This window comes from Anolis sagrei, chromosome 6, assembly GCF_037176765.1.
Source record: "Anolis sagrei isolate rAnoSag1 chromosome 6, rAnoSag1.mat, whole genome shotgun sequence".
In the NCBI taxonomy this organism is placed as follows: domain Eukaryota; kingdom Metazoa; phylum Chordata; class Lepidosauria; order Squamata; family Dactyloidae; genus Anolis; species Anolis sagrei.
The window spans coordinates 124,455,451-124,474,675 of NC_090026.1; the positions used below are offsets into that span (position 1 = coordinate 124,455,451).

The 19,225-nt window shown below is 42.2% G+C and overlaps 2 protein-coding genes across 3 annotated transcripts in view; one reads left to right on the forward strand and one right to left on the reverse strand.

Moving 5' to 3' along the window:
* The first annotated feature begins 980 nt into the window (after window positions 1-980).
* On the forward strand, window positions 981-8,249 carry LOC137097400 (uncharacterized). The gene is made up of 2 exons (XM_067470384.1): window positions 981-1,100; window positions 4,607-8,249. The coding sequence occupies exons 1-2, from the start codon at window positions 1,033-1,035 to the stop codon at window positions 7,593-7,595; spliced, it is 3,057 nt and encodes a 1,018-aa protein (XP_067326485.1). The 5' UTR covers window positions 981-1,032; the 3' UTR covers window positions 7,596-8,249.
* A 5,303-nt stretch (window positions 8,250-13,552) lies between these two features.
* LOC132779003 (solute carrier family 22 member 13-like) overlaps window positions 13,553-19,225 on the reverse strand; it is a 28,276-nt gene continuing 22,603 nt past the window's right edge. For both annotated transcript variants that reach the window (XM_067470385.1, XM_060782630.2), the window contains 3 exons: window positions 17,449-17,557; window positions 16,599-16,811; window positions 13,553-14,468 (listed from right to left, as the gene is read on the reverse strand). In XM_067470385.1, coding sequence (XP_067326486.1) covers window positions 14,372-14,468; window positions 16,599-16,811; window positions 17,449-17,557 — 419 coding nt within the window. In that variant the 3' untranslated portion in view covers window positions 13,553-14,371. The remainder of the gene's footprint in view (window positions 14,469-16,598; window positions 16,812-17,448; window positions 17,558-19,225) is intronic.

The following is a 19,225-nucleotide window of genomic DNA, read 5'->3' on the forward strand; positions in this document are numbered from 1 at the left end:
ACAGGAGCTCTTGGTATTATGTCCTGCATGGAAAGCTGCTCTGTGTGGACTGAACCCAAAATGGCTCCTATTCCCTCCAAAACCCAAAAAGGAGGCAGGACCAGGGAACCTAACTATAATTGACAGGTGGCTTGCCCTATGATTGCAGCCAAAAAAAAGCCACCTATCTGCAGAGTCCCAGAAACTTAGGACTACAACAAACATTCAATGCAAAGCAAACAAAATTGGAGCTCCTGGTACAGTTGTACCTGCACAGTATGGGATACTGGGAGTTGTAGTTTTGCAAGTTGTTTAGCTTTCTTTGCCAAAGAGAGCTGGTGCCTCACCAAGGTACAACTCCCGTGATTGCATAACATTGAGCCATGGCAGCTACAGTGATATCAAACTGCATTCATTCTACAGTGTAGATGCAACCTACATTTTTGCATTTAAGTCAACATCACTCAAGTATAGATGTAAGGTTTTGGTACTAAGAGTGCATCTATACAGTATAATTAATGTGGTTTGACACCTCTTTAATTGCCTTGGCTCAATGCTATGGAATCCTGGAATCTGTAGTTTGCTGAGATACCAGCTCTCTTTGCTAAAGAAGGCTACAGACCTTCCAGAACTGCAAGTCTAAGGATTGCATTGTATTGAGCCATGGCAGTTAAACTGATTTCAAACTGCATTAATTTAATAGTGTAGATAAACTCTAAGTCAAAATTGGTTAACAAAAACTTCATTGCCAGAGACTGAATTTGGTAACTTGGATAATGGTTTTGAAGTGAAGGATAAAGCTTAGACTGGACTCACTATCCCATGGAAATGGAAACCACTGGGTGCCCTGGTCTTTTAAATGAATGTGCAAACACCATCAGAATGGCATAGCCCATTGTGTCCTGTTTCTCCTGAGTGAAAACTGGATTGCTAGTTGGAAACGAAGGTCCAAACAACAATTGAACGCTGTGGTTGGTTGCTGCCATGTCATTTCAGGGGGGAGGAAAGCAAGAATGTGCCGTGTGTTTCAAACCTGTCTACCCAGTGGAACGTATGGCCATCCAGAATATTCTGCTGCACCGCACATGTTTCTGCTGCAAGCATTGTGGAAGGAAGCTAAGGTGAGCAATGAACAATCATGTCTTGTGTGCAACAAGGATTTCTCCTAAATGTGCCATATAACAACCCTTCACTTGTAGCTTCCATGCTGGAAAAGTGGTATAACTGTCCCATCTTTAGTCTGAACTTTAAAGGAACTTCTCAAGGTCCTGAAACTTTCTTGGATAGCTCTATTATAGTCTTTGTTACACTATTGATATGCAAGATGCCAGCAGCCACTCAATATTGTGTTAAAATAGTTCTCCCTCAACATTAGAATACAAAAAAAACGATATCCTTAATGACTGAGGAGGAAATGGTTTCTCTAGGAATTTTAGGGTCCTCCAGGTGTTTCTAGGCTATATCTCCCCCAGAAGTTACTATACAGTTACACTGGAGGGCACAGGACATTCCTTGATAGGATACCATGCTAGAAATGCAACTCTAGCACCAGAAGCGATGTAATTAAATGGCATATGGGCATAACCAAGGTTTCATGTAACAGCAATGCAGTTGGGAACATATCCTTCATGGATACAGAGGAGTCTACTGTAGTTCTCCCTCAATAATACCCATGTATTAACAGTATTTCAGTGGAAAACTCAGAGCCATCCAGTCCAACCCCCCCTTTGCCATGTAGGAAAAGCACAATCAAAGCACCCCCAACTGATGTCCACCCAGTCTTTGAAATAATAATAATAATAATAATAATAATAATAATAATAATAATAATAATAATAATGGAAAATGAACACACAAAAATATTGTGGGACTTTTGCATCCAGACTGACAAAGTTTTGGAACACAATACACCAGACATCACGATTGTGGAAAAGAAAAAAGTCTGGATTATTGATGTCGCCGTTCCAGGTGACAGTCCCATTGAGGAAAAACAACGGGAAAAACTCAGCCGTTATCAGGACCTCAAAATCGAACTGCAAAGCGTCTGGCATAAATCAGTACAGATGTTCCCAGTGGTCATTGGCTCTCTGGGTGCCATGTCAAAAGATCTCAGCCGGCCTTTGGAAACAATAAACATTGACAAAATCATGATCTATCAACTGCAAAAGGCCACCTTACTTGGATCTGTGCGCATCATTCAAAAATACATCACACAGTCCTAGACTCTTGGGAAGTGTTTGACTTGTGATTTTGTGATACGAAATCCAGCATATAGATCTCGTTTGCTGTAACATACTGTCCTTTTGTGTCAATAAAATAATAATAATAATAATAATAATAATAATAATAGCAATCCATGTATTATTGGGGGAGATGAGATGTTGCCTCCTCTTATGTCCCGGATTTTGGGTATTTAGTCTGACCCATAATGAATTTTGGGCAATGCAGCCACAATTCAGAGATATTATAAACAGAACCTCTTCTGCTGGTTGATTTCAGATGTCAGCCAACAGAACTGGCTGGCAGCAAAAGAATGAGAAAAAGGGCAACAGGGAAGCAGAATGAGGAGCCAAACTACACCAGAACGAAGCCCAGGGACACAGCTGAAATGCCAGACTCAATACTTGTCCATATCATGAGAATATGTGACTCACTAGAAAAGATAATAATGCTTGGTAAGGTAGAAGACAGAAGAAAGAGAGAAATATCATTGCAGGTGGCTGGAGTCCCATCAAGGAAGCCATGGATGCTGACTGAGTCTGGAAGACCTGAGCAAAAGCTGTTGTAGACAGGTGACTTGGGGGTCTATTACATAGACCTACACGCATCATTCATCATCACTCAGATGTTAGCCCTGTTTCTGGGTATGTTTGTGCTGCTCATTCCAAAAAATGTCACCAGTTATCCCTTATCGGTTCTAGTTTTTGAGATACAAAACATATGCCATCTACCAGTCCCTATCTGCTCACCTATAGAAAGTCATGGCAACCATATCTAAGAAACTAGAGGTGAAGTGGTCTATCCAATGCAACTTCCTGAATCAACACCCCAAATAATACCAGAAACAGGCTTAAAAACCAAGATATCAAGAAAATAATTAATTGTGAGTAATGATGAATGATTTATAGCAATCACAGGAATAATTAATTATTCATGTGATTGCGATAAATAGAAATTGACTCAACAGCAGGTCAAAATAAGAAACCATTGAGCTAAGAATCCTTCCTTCTTAGAGTTGCACCCTGTCTACATTGCCTTACCTCTGTACCAGAATATTCTTCTTTTATTATCAGCCGTGGCTCCATCCCACAGAATCCTAGGACTTGTTGTTTCAGTAGATACTAGGGTTGTGCCTTTGGGTAAACCTTGACCCATTTTGTGACTTTCAGTGGGGGCCCCGATCCGTTTTTTGGGAGCCTCCCAATATCAGAAGGGCAGACCTCTCTTTTCACTCTGGGGTCCCAAAAGATCAATTTCCTATCAACCCATTATGGAGAGGGGAGCTTCCCAGGCTCCCCTTCCCATTATTTTAGGCATTGTTTTACTCTAGAGGAGAGACACTCAACTGCAGGCAGGCACACGCTTTAAGGAGGCGTTTTACCTGTTTCTTACTCCAGAGGAGGCATTTGGCTGCAGGCAGGCACATGCGCTTTCTGAACCTACACACCACACACACACACTTTCCAAGGCAAGGAGGCATGAAGTGCCATGCGCTCACAAAAAGCAGGCGAGGAGACAGGATTGGCTCCTGCTTGCTTTCATGGCAAGCTGATTTTCGTACTGGGAGGGGCCTTCCTATTACATGCTCCCAAAGTTAACAAAAGTAATGGAAAAAATGGATGATCTGAAGGGAAACAGTTCCACGCACAACCCTAGTACATACCATAGTTATTTTTTTTTTTCCATTTAGAGAGCTCTAGTGTGGAAGACTAGGGAATGAGGGAGAAGGCCTTCTCTGTGGTGGCCCCTCAGCTCTGGAACTCGCTCCCCAGAAAAATTAGGTAAAAGCCCCACCCTGGCAGTCTTTGGAGTCTGAAAACTTGGCTATTCCAGTGTGCCTTCAAAGAATGAACCATAATCCATAATCTGCATAAAATGTCCTCAGAAGCACTTTACTCTACCTTCTAGTGCAATTAACTTTACTTTGTCCCTCTGATCCTCTGCCTTGATACACTACATGGCCCGCTTATCCAGTATTTTAACTTTTAATCCTTGTAATTCATCCTGCCCAATTACTGTGATTTTATATTGTTTGGTTGTGTTTATTTATATTGTTTTGTATTTATTTTCATTTTCATTATGTTTTACTGTTTGTATTTTAAGTTGTATATTTGCTGTACTGTTGGGCTTGGCCTCATGTAAGCCGCCCCGAGTCCCCTTGGGGAGATGGTGGCAGGGTAAAAACAAAGTATTATTATTATTATTATTATTATTATTATTATTATTATTGTTGTATTAAAGCTTCCTAATGGAGGATTCTAAACACCTCTGCAAACTATAAATCCCAGGGCTCTGTGCAATGTAGGCATGACCATTAAAATGGCATCAAACTGTTATGGTGTGATGATATCCTGAAAAGTGGTGAATCATACCATTCACAAGATTGTTTTTGATGTGTGTTTTGCAGCTTGCTCAGCTACACAACTTTTGATGGCGCTTTCTATTGCAAAGTTCATCATAAACTTCTTTCGGAGGCCAAAGGACCAAACCAAGAGGAAAACAGCCACATTCCTGAAAAGTATCAACCACTGCAGAAAGCAAAGCAGAAAAGCCTTGGCCTGGGATCGAAAAGTGACAGTAATCAGACAGGGAAATTATTGATCAGAGAGAAGATGCAACCTCGGCTTTGTGGTTTACAGTCACAGGCTGGGCTAAAGTCAGCAGGGCAAATAAGACACATCGCCTCATGGAATAAGCCCCAAACCCACTGGCCACCTTTAAATGGAGATGATGCAGGCAGGGAAAGTTATAGATCTGAAACCTCCAAGAAATGGCTACAAAATCCCATTGTGCTTGTGCAGAACCAGAACAGAGCAGAGAACAATCCTCGCAAAGCCCTCAGAGATGACTCGAGAATGGAAGCAAAGACTCCAGCAGAAAAGAAGCAGAGTCGTTTCCTCACAGTTACTTTTCCAAAGAGTGCAGAGGCTGATTTATTCCAGACTAAAATTGTGGGTGGAAAAAGAGAGCCAAGGGTGTTAGCAAAGAGACAACCATTCATGGATGAAATAAATGTCAGAGTCCAGGCAAGGAAAGAAGGGCAGACTATTTCCAAAAAGGCCACCCCATTGCAATACAATCAGCTCAGACTGAAGAGAACCATCTCTGTGGTCTCACCCTTCATATCAATCCCTCCATCAAAGCCTTTCTCTGTAGGGTTATTTCCTTCCCGTTCAGAACCTCCTGGCATGAAAAAAGTGACTCCTTTGGCTAATGCAGGCCTTCCTGGGACCTCTTTTGCTTCCCACCTTGCAAAATTCTCTCCTGAAGGCCAGAAGCTTAGAAGAACTTCTTCCAGCAAAGGGGACTCTGGTGCAAGGAATGGAAAACAGGACTCGAAGAGAGCTGAGCCTCTTCCTAAAACCAGAATGAAGTTACCTGGGTTGTTACCACCAAACCAGAAAGAGAAGAAGCACCTGGAAACTGACAAGAGTGACACACTGGTTACTTTGGTTCTTGAAGAAGTTGAGCAACCCAGTCAGGTCAAAGCAGAAGCAACCAGACATCATGACCAATCCCAAGCTTCTGGATTTCTACCTGAACACAAAGATGAAAGAAGCCATGCAGAAGAACATGACAATGAGGAATTGGCTCCTTGTCTCAATTCAGAGAATACGCACTTGGAAGTCAACCAAGTAAGTGAACAGTCTTGGGTGGACAGAAGTGACTTTCCAAGGGGACAAGTGCAAGTGATGTGTACAACAAACTTACAAGGACCAGAAAACGAGGAGGAGAAAACCCAACATGAGGAGGTCAGTATTAAAAAGGAGGAAGATACACAGCTAGAAAGAAAACCAGGCAGCTTTGTGACGCTAAATAGTATTTCTGATTCAGGATCCCAAGATACCAAACCAGAAAGGAAAGAGACAGTCTCAGCTACTGAAGTGGAAATGGGAAATGGCCATTCATTTTCCAGTACAGATGATCCTGAAAATGTGATGATTTCACCAAGAATTCACCTGGAAGATAACATTTGGACCTGCAATGAAACATCATCAGCTCAAGAGAACCAAGAACTTGTTAAAACAGCTAGCATATATGGAGAGAATAATAATGAAAATAATATTCTTCAGTCCAAAGAAGATAAGCCTGAAGGGACAGTTGTTCACCCTTTTCCATCTCAAATCAAAGAGCCAGAAACAATCAACTCCCATGAAGTTGCCTATTTGACTGAAAACCAAGTGACGGGACATGTAGAAGTGGATATAATTAGTAGCCCAGATGACTGTGCTGGCAAGCATTCTTTAAAAAATGAGAGGAACCGTTTTGCAAGTCTTTTTCATTCCAAAATTCAAGGCACTGCTCCCAAACAGACAACAGCCGGAACCAAGAAAGTATCTAAGACTCCATCAGCATTTGTCACTTTGTTTGGATACTCTTTGGGTAAAGACAAGAATTTAAAGGAAAAACCAGGAAAACCATCAGCACAACCTTTAATAGAAGCAAGTGACCAAGGTAGGTTAGAAGATGCCTGTTCCTCAAGCCTACCAAGGCTTGGCTTCTCCAAAGAAGAGGAAGTCTCAGAAATTGCTACAGAGTCAATGAGTTTTGAAGGAGACCTACAAGATAACTGTGGAAGCTGCTCTTATTTGGAAACTTCTAAAGACTTCAATGCCAATACAGAGCTGGGACCAGATATTTCAAGCATCATTGTGACACAGAACCTCAAAGTCCCAGAACAATCTGATTTGAACATAGAAACATTCCTAAGGGACCCCAGCAAGACTTCACTGTTTGCCAAATCTCAGCATTCACTAGCAGATATAGACAATATGTTACAACATCCTGCAAGCCCTTTAGAAAAACTAGATCCTGAAATGCTCACTGACTGGAGAAGTGATCAAGACATCCAAGGTCTGTCCAATCTTCCCAGGTTGGGTGATCAAGATCTAGAAAAAACTCCTCAAGGTGTTTCATTATTGAATCCTTCAAGTGGAGGGGAACAACATGTTCCTGATATGCTTTTATGTTCTATGGGAGTTGAAGGAAGAAATCCACAATCTACTCCTCATCTGGACACAATAGAACACACATCTTCTGGTTTGATCTCCTCAGAAAATCCCTCACAAGTAAACATCTCAGGGCAACTTCCAGAATCTGGAACCCCTACATTGGTCGAAAAGGATCAGCTCAATGACAAACACCCTCCGGGAAGTGGAAATCTTGAGATGTTTCAGCATGATGAACCACAGTTTAGTTCAGATAACACCATTGAGGTAGACCTCCATGGTGGACAGGCCACTGAGAGTAATTCCCCCACTGGACAAGATCAGTTTTTCCCATTTGCAGCTCTTCATCACATCCCAGAACTCCTTAGAGATACCATCAAAGGAAAGGTTGAAGAAACAACTGAAACTGGCCTGCAAGAACTCATACCAGAGGAAGAAAGCAATTGATTACCAGCATGTCCTTCATAACAGGACATCAAGGATCTGGTACAGCATCTGCAAAGGTGGGGAGAGAGAAAATTTGACCTTCACAGCCCAATTGCAGCTCCCCAGAAAAGTCAAAAATATGACTGGGAAGTGACCAGAATTGCTTGCAGTTCTGGATACATGAGTTATTTCTTTCCGCCAAAAGTAAATTGGAAGTAAGGCAGTGCAAGAAACTGGAGCATGTTGGAAGACAAAGTACACATCCTGGTAGCATTTGGAGAGCATTTTAGGTTCATTTTAAATTTAAAATATTAAAATTGAGGGGGCAGTTCTGAGGGCTTTCAAAAAGATAGGGTAACATGAAACATGATGGTTGCATTTTGCCCCGTTAGTGACATGCATGCATTCATGCATATTCTGAGATACCTGTTGGGAGTAATACTAAGATTGCCATGTTAAATACAAGACAGGGCTTATAATAAAGCAGTACTGCTGTAATACCTTATTCAACACAACTATTAAAGCCACCGGAGCCCATGTGTTGTATTTAACTTGGCAACCCTAGTGTGAAATCGTAGGCCTTTACAATAGTGTGGTATATCAATTCTTTGTGCCAATAATTAATTCTCACATAGGAGTATTTCTGAAAAGTGTTTAAATTGAAACAGGGGAATGAAAAAGAAGCACAAAATCAGTTTGCGAATTAGATAACGTAAATGTATGTTTTTGTAGCCTGGAATTAATTCCTCTGTGTGCAGCGAACATTCCTGGGTATAGTAAGCCAAAATACAATGTCTATCCATAAATTAATATGCAGAGATAAGCCAACTAGGGATGTGAGCGACAAGGAACGAGCCCTTTAAATTGGGCTGGGGTCCCTGAGATGCTTCTGGAGAAAATACGTAGGATATGCAGGATCCTAAAATTTATGGAAAAGGCAGAGAAGAAGAAAGGGGATTTGCACAGTTTCCAAAATAGGGATTCTGGAATGAGAGAAGTGCAGAAGATAAAGAGTTATATAATCAATACAGGCTGAGTCAACCTCTTAACTAGAATTCCTAAATCCTTCAAAATCCAAAATTCTCCACTTGGATGGCTGATATAGACACTCCTTTGTTTTCTGTTGGTTCAATGTACACAAATTGTATTTCATTAAGCAAATAATTAAAAATGTTGTATAAAATAGTTTTCAGTGTACGTGTATAAAGTGTATATGAAACATACATAATTTCATGTTTCGGTTTGGATCCCATCTCCAACACATCCCATTATGTACATCTATGCAAATATGAATATTGCAAAATATGGGAAAAAAAGATTAAAAATCTCAAATGCTTCTTGTCTCAGGTATTTTGAACTGGAACCTTAAAAGAAGAGAAGTACAAAACAAATCCCTCTCAAACAGGTATTCAGATATAAAAGTCGTTAAAATACTAGAATGGTACCAGATGCAGGGGAAATAATTTCCCAGATATAAGACGGGGCTCAAAAGAATCATAGAATCAAAGAGTTGGAAGAGACCTCATGGGCCATCCAGTCCAACCCCATTCTGCCAAGAAGCAGGAATATTGCATTCAAATCACCCCTGACACATGGCCATCCAGCCTCTGCTTAAAAGCTTCTAAAGAAGGAGCCTCCACCACACTCCGGGGCAGAGAGTTCCACTGCTGAATGGCTTTCACAGTCAGGAAGTTCTTCCTCATGTTCAGATGGAATCTCCTCTCTTGTAGTTTGAAGCCATTGTTCCATTGCATCCTAGTCTCCAAGGAAGCAGAAAACAAGCTTGCTCCCTCCTCCCTGTGGCTTCCTCTCACATATTTATACATATTGGCTATCATATCTCCTCTCAGCCTTCTCTTCTTCAGGCTAAACATGCCTAGCTTCTTAAGCCGCTCCTCATAGGGCTTGTTCTCCAGACCCTTGATCATTTTAGACGCCCTCCTCTGGACACATTCCAGCTTGTCAATGTCTCTCTTGAATTGTGGTGCCCAGAATTGGACACAATATGTTGATGTTCCACATCAACAACTTTGGACTGACCTCCCATTTTAAGGTTTTTTTTAGGATTGTGCTTGGACACAGCATCTCTTCAAACAGAACAAGGATGGTCAACTCCAGGAGTTTGGGGAACATTTTCATTCCAAGGCTACTGTAGCTTCTCCATGTCAACCAAGAAGCAATCAGAAAGTCATTTCCTTTATTCACATCAAAGCTCAAAACACCCCAAACTTTCTTCTGATATGTCAGAGAGAGAGAAGACAATACATTGCTGTGTAGGAAAACCACTGAAACCAGAGGCATTTGAGAGCTCCAATTCTCATATTTGATAAGATTTTTTGCAGGTTGGCTATTGTGCAAAAAGTGGCCTTGAAAGCCACATGTGATCTTTCGGCCACCAAGTTCTTCCCTTTGAAATGGGAGCTCATTCTAGGAAACATGACCATTGAATTATTGCTTAGTCTTCTCTCTTGGCAGAAAGCCCACCAGCCATGGGTGCCTTCCTGGATTCCGGAGGTTTCTTATTCCTCTGTTAGTATGTTACGGATTAGCTTTGAAACTGGAAGGTGTAAATGAGGTTGCAAGGTCACTCCCATTTTGACCGACATTGGCATCTTAATAATCTACATAATAAGTTATGTCATATTTTGTGAACTCATGCAACAAATACATGTTGAGGCAATGATCACAGATTTCCAGAGCTCTAAGCAGCAGATTTCTAATCGCTACAATTCAAAGTGTATATATCTATCTATCTATATATATAATAAAGAAGAGTGTTTGTATGGGAAGGACAGAGGTGCGGAGGGCGGAAGGGGTATGTGCCAGCGTTCTGATTGGCTGCCGCTGTGGTGCTATTTGCATATGGTCTCTGATTGGGCAGCTTCAAGAGGAGCCCCTGGTGGAGAAGAGGGTTCATGGCAGAAACGGGGCATGACAGAAGGAAATTTGCATATGGTCTCTGATTGGCCAGCCTCAAATCCAACATTCCGAGATGAGAGGGGAAAGGAAAGGCCAAAGGGAGCTGGGTCAGAACACTCCCAATACAGACCGAAATAGGCACACAGAGCCCCCATGACCCACTCTACATCCTACTGCAGTTTGGAGGACTATGAACCATGGATGATGGGACTAGCAGTACCACCACTCACATTCTGAGACTGCTATTAACCTTATCCAATGACTGATCAGGACCAAACTTCGCACAGAGACCTCTCATGACCCACTTTACGTCCTGGTGTGGTTTGGCTGGGGATGGACCATGGATTATGGGACTTGCAGTACCATTGCTCATTCTTCAGACCACTGCAACCCTCATCCAATTACCAAAAAATACCAAACTTGGCACACTGAGTCTCCATGACGCACTCTACATCCAGGTGCAGTTTGAAGGAGGATGCACCATGGACGATGGGACTTGCAATACCTGCACTCCCTTCCTAAGACCATTATAACAGCCAACAATGATGGATCAGGACCACAATTTACACAGAGACCCAGCATGACCCACTCTACATCCTGGTGCGGTTTGGAAGAATTTGACAATGGATGATGGGACTTGCAGTCACTTCACTCACTTCCTGAGACCACTGAGACCCTCGCCAATGACTCATCAATACTAAACTTGGCACATGGAGCTCCAATGACCCACTCTACATCCTGGTGCACTTTGGAGGAGGACAGACCATGGATGATGGGACTTCAAGTACCTCCACTCCCCAAGACTGCTGCAGAACTCATCTAATGACCAATCAAGACCAAAGTTGGCACACAGAGCCCCCATGACCCACTCTACATCCTGCTGCAGTTTTGGAGAAGGGTGGACCATGGATGATGGAACTTCCAGTACCTTCACTCGCATTCTGAGACCTCTGCAAACCTCATCCAATGACGGATCAAGACCAAACTTGGCACATAGACCTCTCATGACCCACGTTACGTCCTGGTGTTGTTTGGAAAACTTTGGAGATGGATGATGGGACTTGCAGTACCTTTGCTCACTTCCTGAGACCACTGAGACCCTCGCCAGTGACTAATCAAGACTAAACTTGGCACATAGAGCTCCAATGACCCACTCTACATCCTGGTGCAGTTTGGAGGACAGACCATGGATGATGGGTCTTCAAGTACCTCCACTCCCTTCCGAAGATTGCTGCAACCCTCTTCTAATGACCAATCAAGACCAAACTTGCCACATAGAGCCCCCATGATCCACTCTACATTCTGCTGCAGTTTGAAAGGGGATGGACTTTGGATGATGGGACTTGCAGTACCTTCACTCACTTACTGACACCACTGCCACCCTCATCTAATGACTGATAAAGACCAAACTTGCAACCGGAGCCCCCATGACCCACTCTATATCCTGCTGCTGTTTGTAGGAGGATGGGCCATGGATGATGGGACTTCAAGTACCTTCACTCACTTCCTGAAAACAATGCAGCTATTATCCAATGACCAATAAAGACCAAACTTGGCATACAGAACCGCCATTACCCACTTTCTCTAATAACCCGGGCAGCGCCGGGTCCCCAAGCTAGTCAATATAAATAAAAATGTAAGGCTTGTTTGTGAAATTAATATAACCCAAAAACCACTGGACAAATTGACACCAAATTTGGACACAATACACCTATCAGGCCAACGAGTGACCATCACTCATAAAAACATTGAAAAACATAGCAGAAAAGACTTAAAAAGCCAAAAATCAAAAATTACATAACAGCGCATGCACAAAACCACTTATATGTATGCAAACACACATATACACAAATATATACACAAACGTATACACACACAAAACACATATACACAGACTGGGCCACAGCTCTCTCTCTCTCTCTCTCTCTCTCTCTATATATATATATATATATATAGCCTGAGCCACCAGTGGCGTAGTGCCTGCTGAACTTGCTGACCGAAAGGTCGGTGGTTTGAATCTAACCAAAAAGGTTGGTGGTTTGAATCTGGGGAGCAGCATGAGCTCCCGCTATTAGCCCCAGCGTCTGCCAACCTAGACATTCAAAAACATGCAAATGTGAGTAGATCAATAGGTACTGCACCGGCAGGAAGGTAATGGCACTCCATGCAGTCATGCCAGCCACATGACCTTGGAGGTGTCTATGGACAATGCTGGCTCTTTGGCTTAGAAATGGAGATGAGCACCACCTCTCCGAGTCGGACACTAGACTTAATGTCAGGGGGAAACTTTTACCTTTACCTATATATGATATAAATAAACTGGGGGGCCTAAGGATTGGATATTCGGGATGGAAAGAAAATTCAAACACATTAAGGGAATGTTTGGAAAATGTGTTTCTCAAATGTTGACAAGAATCGTTGAACAATCAGAATCTTCACATTTTTGCACTTACTTTCTACAAAATTTGGCCATGGTTGTTTTGTGCAGAAAACTCTGCTTTCCATGAAGAAAATATTTCTGGACAGAATATACTGTACACCATGCTGAACATACTGATTTCTGCTCAAAAATATAGCATGCCAATTTTGTGTAGAATATGTCACCGAATGTGAGTAGTTTGCAAAAAAAAAAAAAATGAATCCGTTTCCAAATACTCTTTCCCAATGGGAAGGAAATCCCCAAAATCCTTCATTGCTTCCTTGGAGTAACATAAGTGCAGCTCTCTACTGGAGACATACATTACACAACTCTGCCATTGCAATTATAGTACACTTAAATCCCTTTATAAAGATGTATGCTCCAAGATAATAATTCTGGCAATTTAATTTGTTTATTTACATACTTTGGTAGCAGCAGCAATGGTATTTTGTGCAAAAAAAAAAAATCATGTTTTAGGCAATATAGTATTATTATTTTGTGCAAATGAAATATGCACAAAATAATGTCCAAAAAAATTTCATGTGCTCATTAGTGAGAAAAAAATTCATTTTTTCCTCCTGATATCAGCATTTGCAATACTTAGATCCTAATGAAAACAAAGTTTTGCTTTCAGTAGGGATACAGGACGATTGTTTTTATTTCCTAAGTAAACTAATCCATACTTCCAAGTCTAATACATGTACTTCTCCTTTGGAGTGTGTCTCCAAACTTTGTGATGCAGCTCTCAGGTCAAAAACTACATTATTATTGAAAGGATAGCAATATAGCACAGTGCATATACTATAAAAGTGGTGTGTGAGAGTGTGTTTTAAATGGAATGATAGCTGTGAGCAAAAAATAGATAGAATGAATCTATTGTTGGATATAGGAGAAAGTGACAGAGACCAGGAATAAGTTGGATACTCTTTGGTACCAATAATATTATCTGCCATCAATGGTAGACAAACACATATGTAGAAAGGGTAGGCATATTGCCAAGAAATAATACTTTAAATCTGAGCAACTTGTGGCCCTCCAGATATTATTAGATGGCAATTTTTATGCTGTTCTTACTAGCATAGCCAATGGAGAATGGACATTGGAAATGAAGTCCAGCAGCATCTGGAAGGACATCTCTGCCGTAGAGTTCATTGATCAACCCTGAATTGCACTGAAGTACATCAACTGTCCCAAAAAAGAGGACTGTTTCTTTAACTCTGTTCCAAGGGATTCTGTATAATGGAACAACAATATTTCCTAATAAGTGTGTTTTTAAAATATTGTAGTGGAAAAGCAGGATCCTTCTGGATCACTTAGATGTGATGGACTCCATACTTTCTGGAAGAACCAGAAAACATGAGGTTGGGAAGTCTAGAGTTTAAAAAATCAAGGACATTTGCCTCTCTAGAAAACCCTATGTCCCATTCTTTTGGATCACACAGGGATTTGTTATTTGCCACTAGAGGTGTGTGCTCTTGGTGGGTTCTGTGCTTTGTCCACCTTCCTTCTGTTCTGTCCTTCCTTTTTCAGAGCTACCATTGGCGACCTTCTCGGACCTAAGGAAAGAAATACATTTAACATGATTAAAAGCTTCCTTCCACCACTCAATACCACATCTCTAGCATTGACATAGCTTTAGTGTGGGTTTTCAAGTTGTCATTTGCCTGGTGACCTTTGGCGAACAGAAACAACTTCAGAGTGACTAGGAAGAGCAATGGTTACAAACTGAAAGACAGGTAATTCTTTTTTCCTTTCCCTTTCTCCATCTCTATCAATATATTATTTATTTCAGGCACTTCTACCCCGCCCTTCTCAACCCCCAGGGAGGTACTTAGGGCGGCTTGCAACCGGCACAATTCAATGCCAACAATTCAACAGATAAAATACATAACAGCAATAACCACAATAGTTAAAAACAATTAATACAATAACAACTAAAAAGCCAATCTAGAGACCAAACGTTCACCGAGTTCTAAAATCCGTAAGTCCATTCAGCATTACCATAGTCCTTTCCAAATTCTGGTCATCATTACCTTGTCAGTCTGCCAGATTACCCAAAAGCCTGGTCCCATATCCATGTTTGCAGCTTCCTTCTGAAGGAGAGGAGGGATGTTGATGACCTAATTTCCTCGGGGAGTGAATTCCACAGGTGAGGGGCCACCACTGAGAAGGCCCTGTCCCTCGTCCCTACCAGCCTCACTTGTGATAGAGGTGGGGCCGAGAGCAGAGCCTCCCCAGAAGATCTTAAGCTCCGAGGTGGGACATAGAAGGAGATATGTTTGGACAGGTATGCTGGGCCTGACCCGTATAGGGTTTTATAGGTCAAAACCAGCACTTTGAATTGTGCTCGGAACTGGATCAGCAGCCAGAGGGGTGGCATGTTCCCTGTATGACATAACAGAGGGGTGGCATGTTCCCTGTATGACGCTCCAGTGATTAAACTAGCTGCCGCCCGTTGGACTAACTGAAGTTTCCTAACAGTTTTCAAAGGCAACCCCACGTAGAGCATGTTGCAGTAATCTATTCAGGATGCAACAAGAGCATGGACCACTGTGGCCAGATCAATATATTATATATTTGAATAATAAATACAAGCCACTGATAGCTGGTGCCTTATAAGTAAGGTAGTGATAGCTTTAGTATGAGCTATCCATGGTGCTGAACTGTATCCCCAAATATATTCAGCACCTTGGATAGTTCCAGAATTGTGACCCAAACTAGATTCAGCACCCATTTTAATATAGATGCAGCCACTGCCCCATCCTTTTACTAACCAGGGCTGAGTCTGCTTAGCTTTCATGATCAGACTGGATGTGGTGCTTTATGGTAATTAGACAATTTTTTTGTATTATTCTCAGCTTAATGCAACCCTAAAGCTAACATTTCACAAGGTTTCTTTGGAAAGATTTGTTCAGAGGAGGCTGAGAGAGTGTGACTTGTCCAAGTCCATCCTGTAGGCATCCTTCCCTGAGCAGGGCTTTGAATCCTGAACTTCTGGGATTCTAGTCCAACACTCAAACCATTACAAGACACTGGTTCTCATTTGTCTGCTTATTCTGGAGCAAAGCCCAGTAGTAAACGAGCTTACTTCTGCCCAAAAATCAAAATAATAGGTGCAGCATTTTCCCTGGTGCCAAGTTATAAGATGTAGCAGTTGTTGTTTGGAAAATAGAGGGAAAAGGCTAGAAGTGTATAGGATTTGAAAAGAAGGTCTATCTTTCCTTCTTGTGCTGAACTGTTCAAAGACCGGGATCATAGGAACAACTCTACTAAATGTATTGTCAAAGGCTTTCACAGCCAGAAACACTGGGAAGTTGTGTGGTTTCTGGGTTGTATCGTCATGTTCTAGCATTTTCTCCTGATATTTCGCCTTCAGAGGATCCTCCAAAGATGCCAGCCACAGATGCAAATGAAATGTCAGAAGAAAATGCTACTAGAACGCAGCCATACAGCCTGAAAACCACACAACACCCCAACTCTACTAAAGACATTTCCTTCCATCAATGCAACTAGGAGCCACACACTCCTTCTTCCTCTCTTCAGTCATCTGAACATGCCCTAAAAGCCTGCTCCAAAGAACTAGAAACTCCTCTGGAGTTGATTTTGATGTTGGTCTTCAACAAGGTAAAGAAACTTTCAAGACCAACAAAACGTTGATTTTTTAGGACAGAACGACTCCAACGTACCCCATGTCAAAGGTGGATTTGGCGGTGGTGTCATCTTGGAGGTCTTTGTTCCGGGTCTCTGGCAGCAGGAAACAAAGCCCGCCCCCAAGGAGTGCCGTGGCTCCCAAGAGTGACATGGGAATAGCCGGGTGGATCTTGTCCAGGAGGCCGACCAGCGGGGAGAGGATACCGGCCACCCGAGCAGCCATAGAACACAATCCCAACCCCGTTTGCCTGGTTAAGGAAGAAAAACACAAGTTATACCCAAACATATGCCGATCTTGAGTGATTACCCTGCTAATAGACAGTTTGATGCCGAAGTTGGTATGCCCTTCTTTCCTCCACAGCAGCGGTTCCCAAACTATGTTCTGTGGAATCTCAGGGTTCGGCAAAAAAAATCTTTTAAAACTTCTTTAAAAGTCTGTGTCAGAGTGTCAAAATCTCATTGAAATTCAGTGTACCTCTGCTTTCACAATGAAATTGGAATATATGGATACGAAAATTGGAATCAGCAGATGACTTTTGGGTGGAACCGATAGACTGTTAGTGACCAGAAAAGCCATCCAAGCAATATTCCCTTTCCTATCCAACTATTGATACAAATCAGGCCTTTTAGCTTATGCTTATACCAAAAACAAATTTGGGAGTATGTTGGATGCCATTCTAGATTTATATATGCAGTGGTCAGGTATAAAGTCTGGTCTCAAAACAATTTTGGGTGTTCTGGGTGTTCTGGACTCCAACTCCCACAATTCCTTATAGCCTACCGGCTGTTAGGAATTATGGGAGTTGAAGACCAAAACACCCAGGGGACCCAAATTTGCCCATGCCTGCACTCTCTTCATGCTTTTGGCAGCAAAAGGATCCTCACCTGACAACTGTGGGGAAGACCTCCGAAGAAAAGACATAACTGGTTGAAAAGGAAGCGGCGAGAGCAGATTTTCCAATAACTGCCAATGTTGTCACGATCGCAGGGAATTCTAGGCAAAAACAGAAGACACTATGAAACAGGCCAATGCTGAAGATGGCCAGGAAGTAGAGAAAGACCAATGGCTTACCAAAATTCAGCTCTATAGGATTCCAAGCTATTTTCACCTACACATACAGACTGGGTTAGAAAGGCCCTTGATGCCTATATGGGGACAGGCTGTAGCTTGGAGATAGTTTGCACCTTGCTAAAATAAAATCTATGCTATGATTGATCTAAAATGGAAGCACAGGTTCCCAAATTCTTTCTTTTATAATCACAGAGGAGATATAGAAAGGAGTCCAGGAAACCAAAATTTACCATAAGTCATTCAAAAGAGCTTTGGAAAAGTTGCTTTCGAACTACAGTTTCCAAATCTCTCAGTCTATATGGTGATTGGCCATGTGTGCCATGGTATTCTGGGACTTGTTTTTCCAAAAAAAAAAAAAAGGTGTAACTTTACATGTACGGGAAACTCATCTTTCTAGCATGAGAACATAAAGATGGTGTAACTTTAAATGCACATCAGAGCTGGAAGAGAGCACAAAGGGTATCCAATCCAACCTCATCAACATGCTGTAAAACACAAGCAAAGTACTCCTGGCAGATGGCCATCCAGCCTCTGCTTAAAGGAGACTTCAGATAACTCTGAGGCAGCATATTCCATTCTCAAAAAGCTCTCACCATCAGGAATTTCTTCCTAATATGTTAGATCAGTGTTTCTCAACCTGGGGGTCGGGACCCCTGGGAGGGTTGCCAGGGGGGTTCAGAGGGGTCTCTAAAGACCATCAGAAAACATATATTTCCAATGGTCTTAGGAACCCCTTTGGCAGAGAAGGCTGAAGCTCTCCCTGCCAGTCCTTCTCTTCCTTTTTGGAAACAGATGGTGAATCCTCTCACCAAAAGCCCTCCTCCGCTGTGATTCTGGCCTCTCAACCAAGGGGAAGGTTGTTTCTGAGACTCCGAGTGGAGGACAGGAGAGCAGGCAAGCTCGGCGCATGGCAGCTCATGTGCAGGCGAGGGACAACGTGTGAGGCTGGGGGATGCTCATGGCAGCAAGTCCCTTCAAGGCATTGGGGTTTGTGTGGGTTTGGCCCAATTCTATCATTGGTGGGGTTCAGAATGCTCTTTGATTGTAAGTGAATTATAAATCCCAGAAACTACAACTCCTAAATGTCTATTTCCCCCCAAACTCCACCAGTGTTCACATTTGCGCATATTGCGTATCCGTGCCAAGTTTGGTCCAGATCCATCATTGTTTGAGTCCACAGTGCTCTCTGGATGTAGGTGAACTACAACGCCCAAACTCAAGGTCAATGCCCACCAAACCCTTCCAGTATTTTCTGTTGGTCGTGGAAGCTCTGTGTTCCAAGTTTGGTTCGATTCCATCATTGGTGGAGTTCATAATGCACTTTGATTGTAGGTGAACTATAAATCCTAGCAACTACAACTCCCAAATGACAAAATCAATTACCTTTCCCCTCAACCCCACCAATATTCAAATTTGGGCATATGGGGTATGCCAAATTTGATCCAGTGAATGAAAATACATGCTGCAGATCAGATATTTACATTACGGTCCATAACAACAGCAAAATGTATTGTCGAAGGCTTTCATGGCCGGAATCACTGGGTTGTTGTAGGTTTTTTCAGGCTATATGGCCATGTTGTAAAGACATTT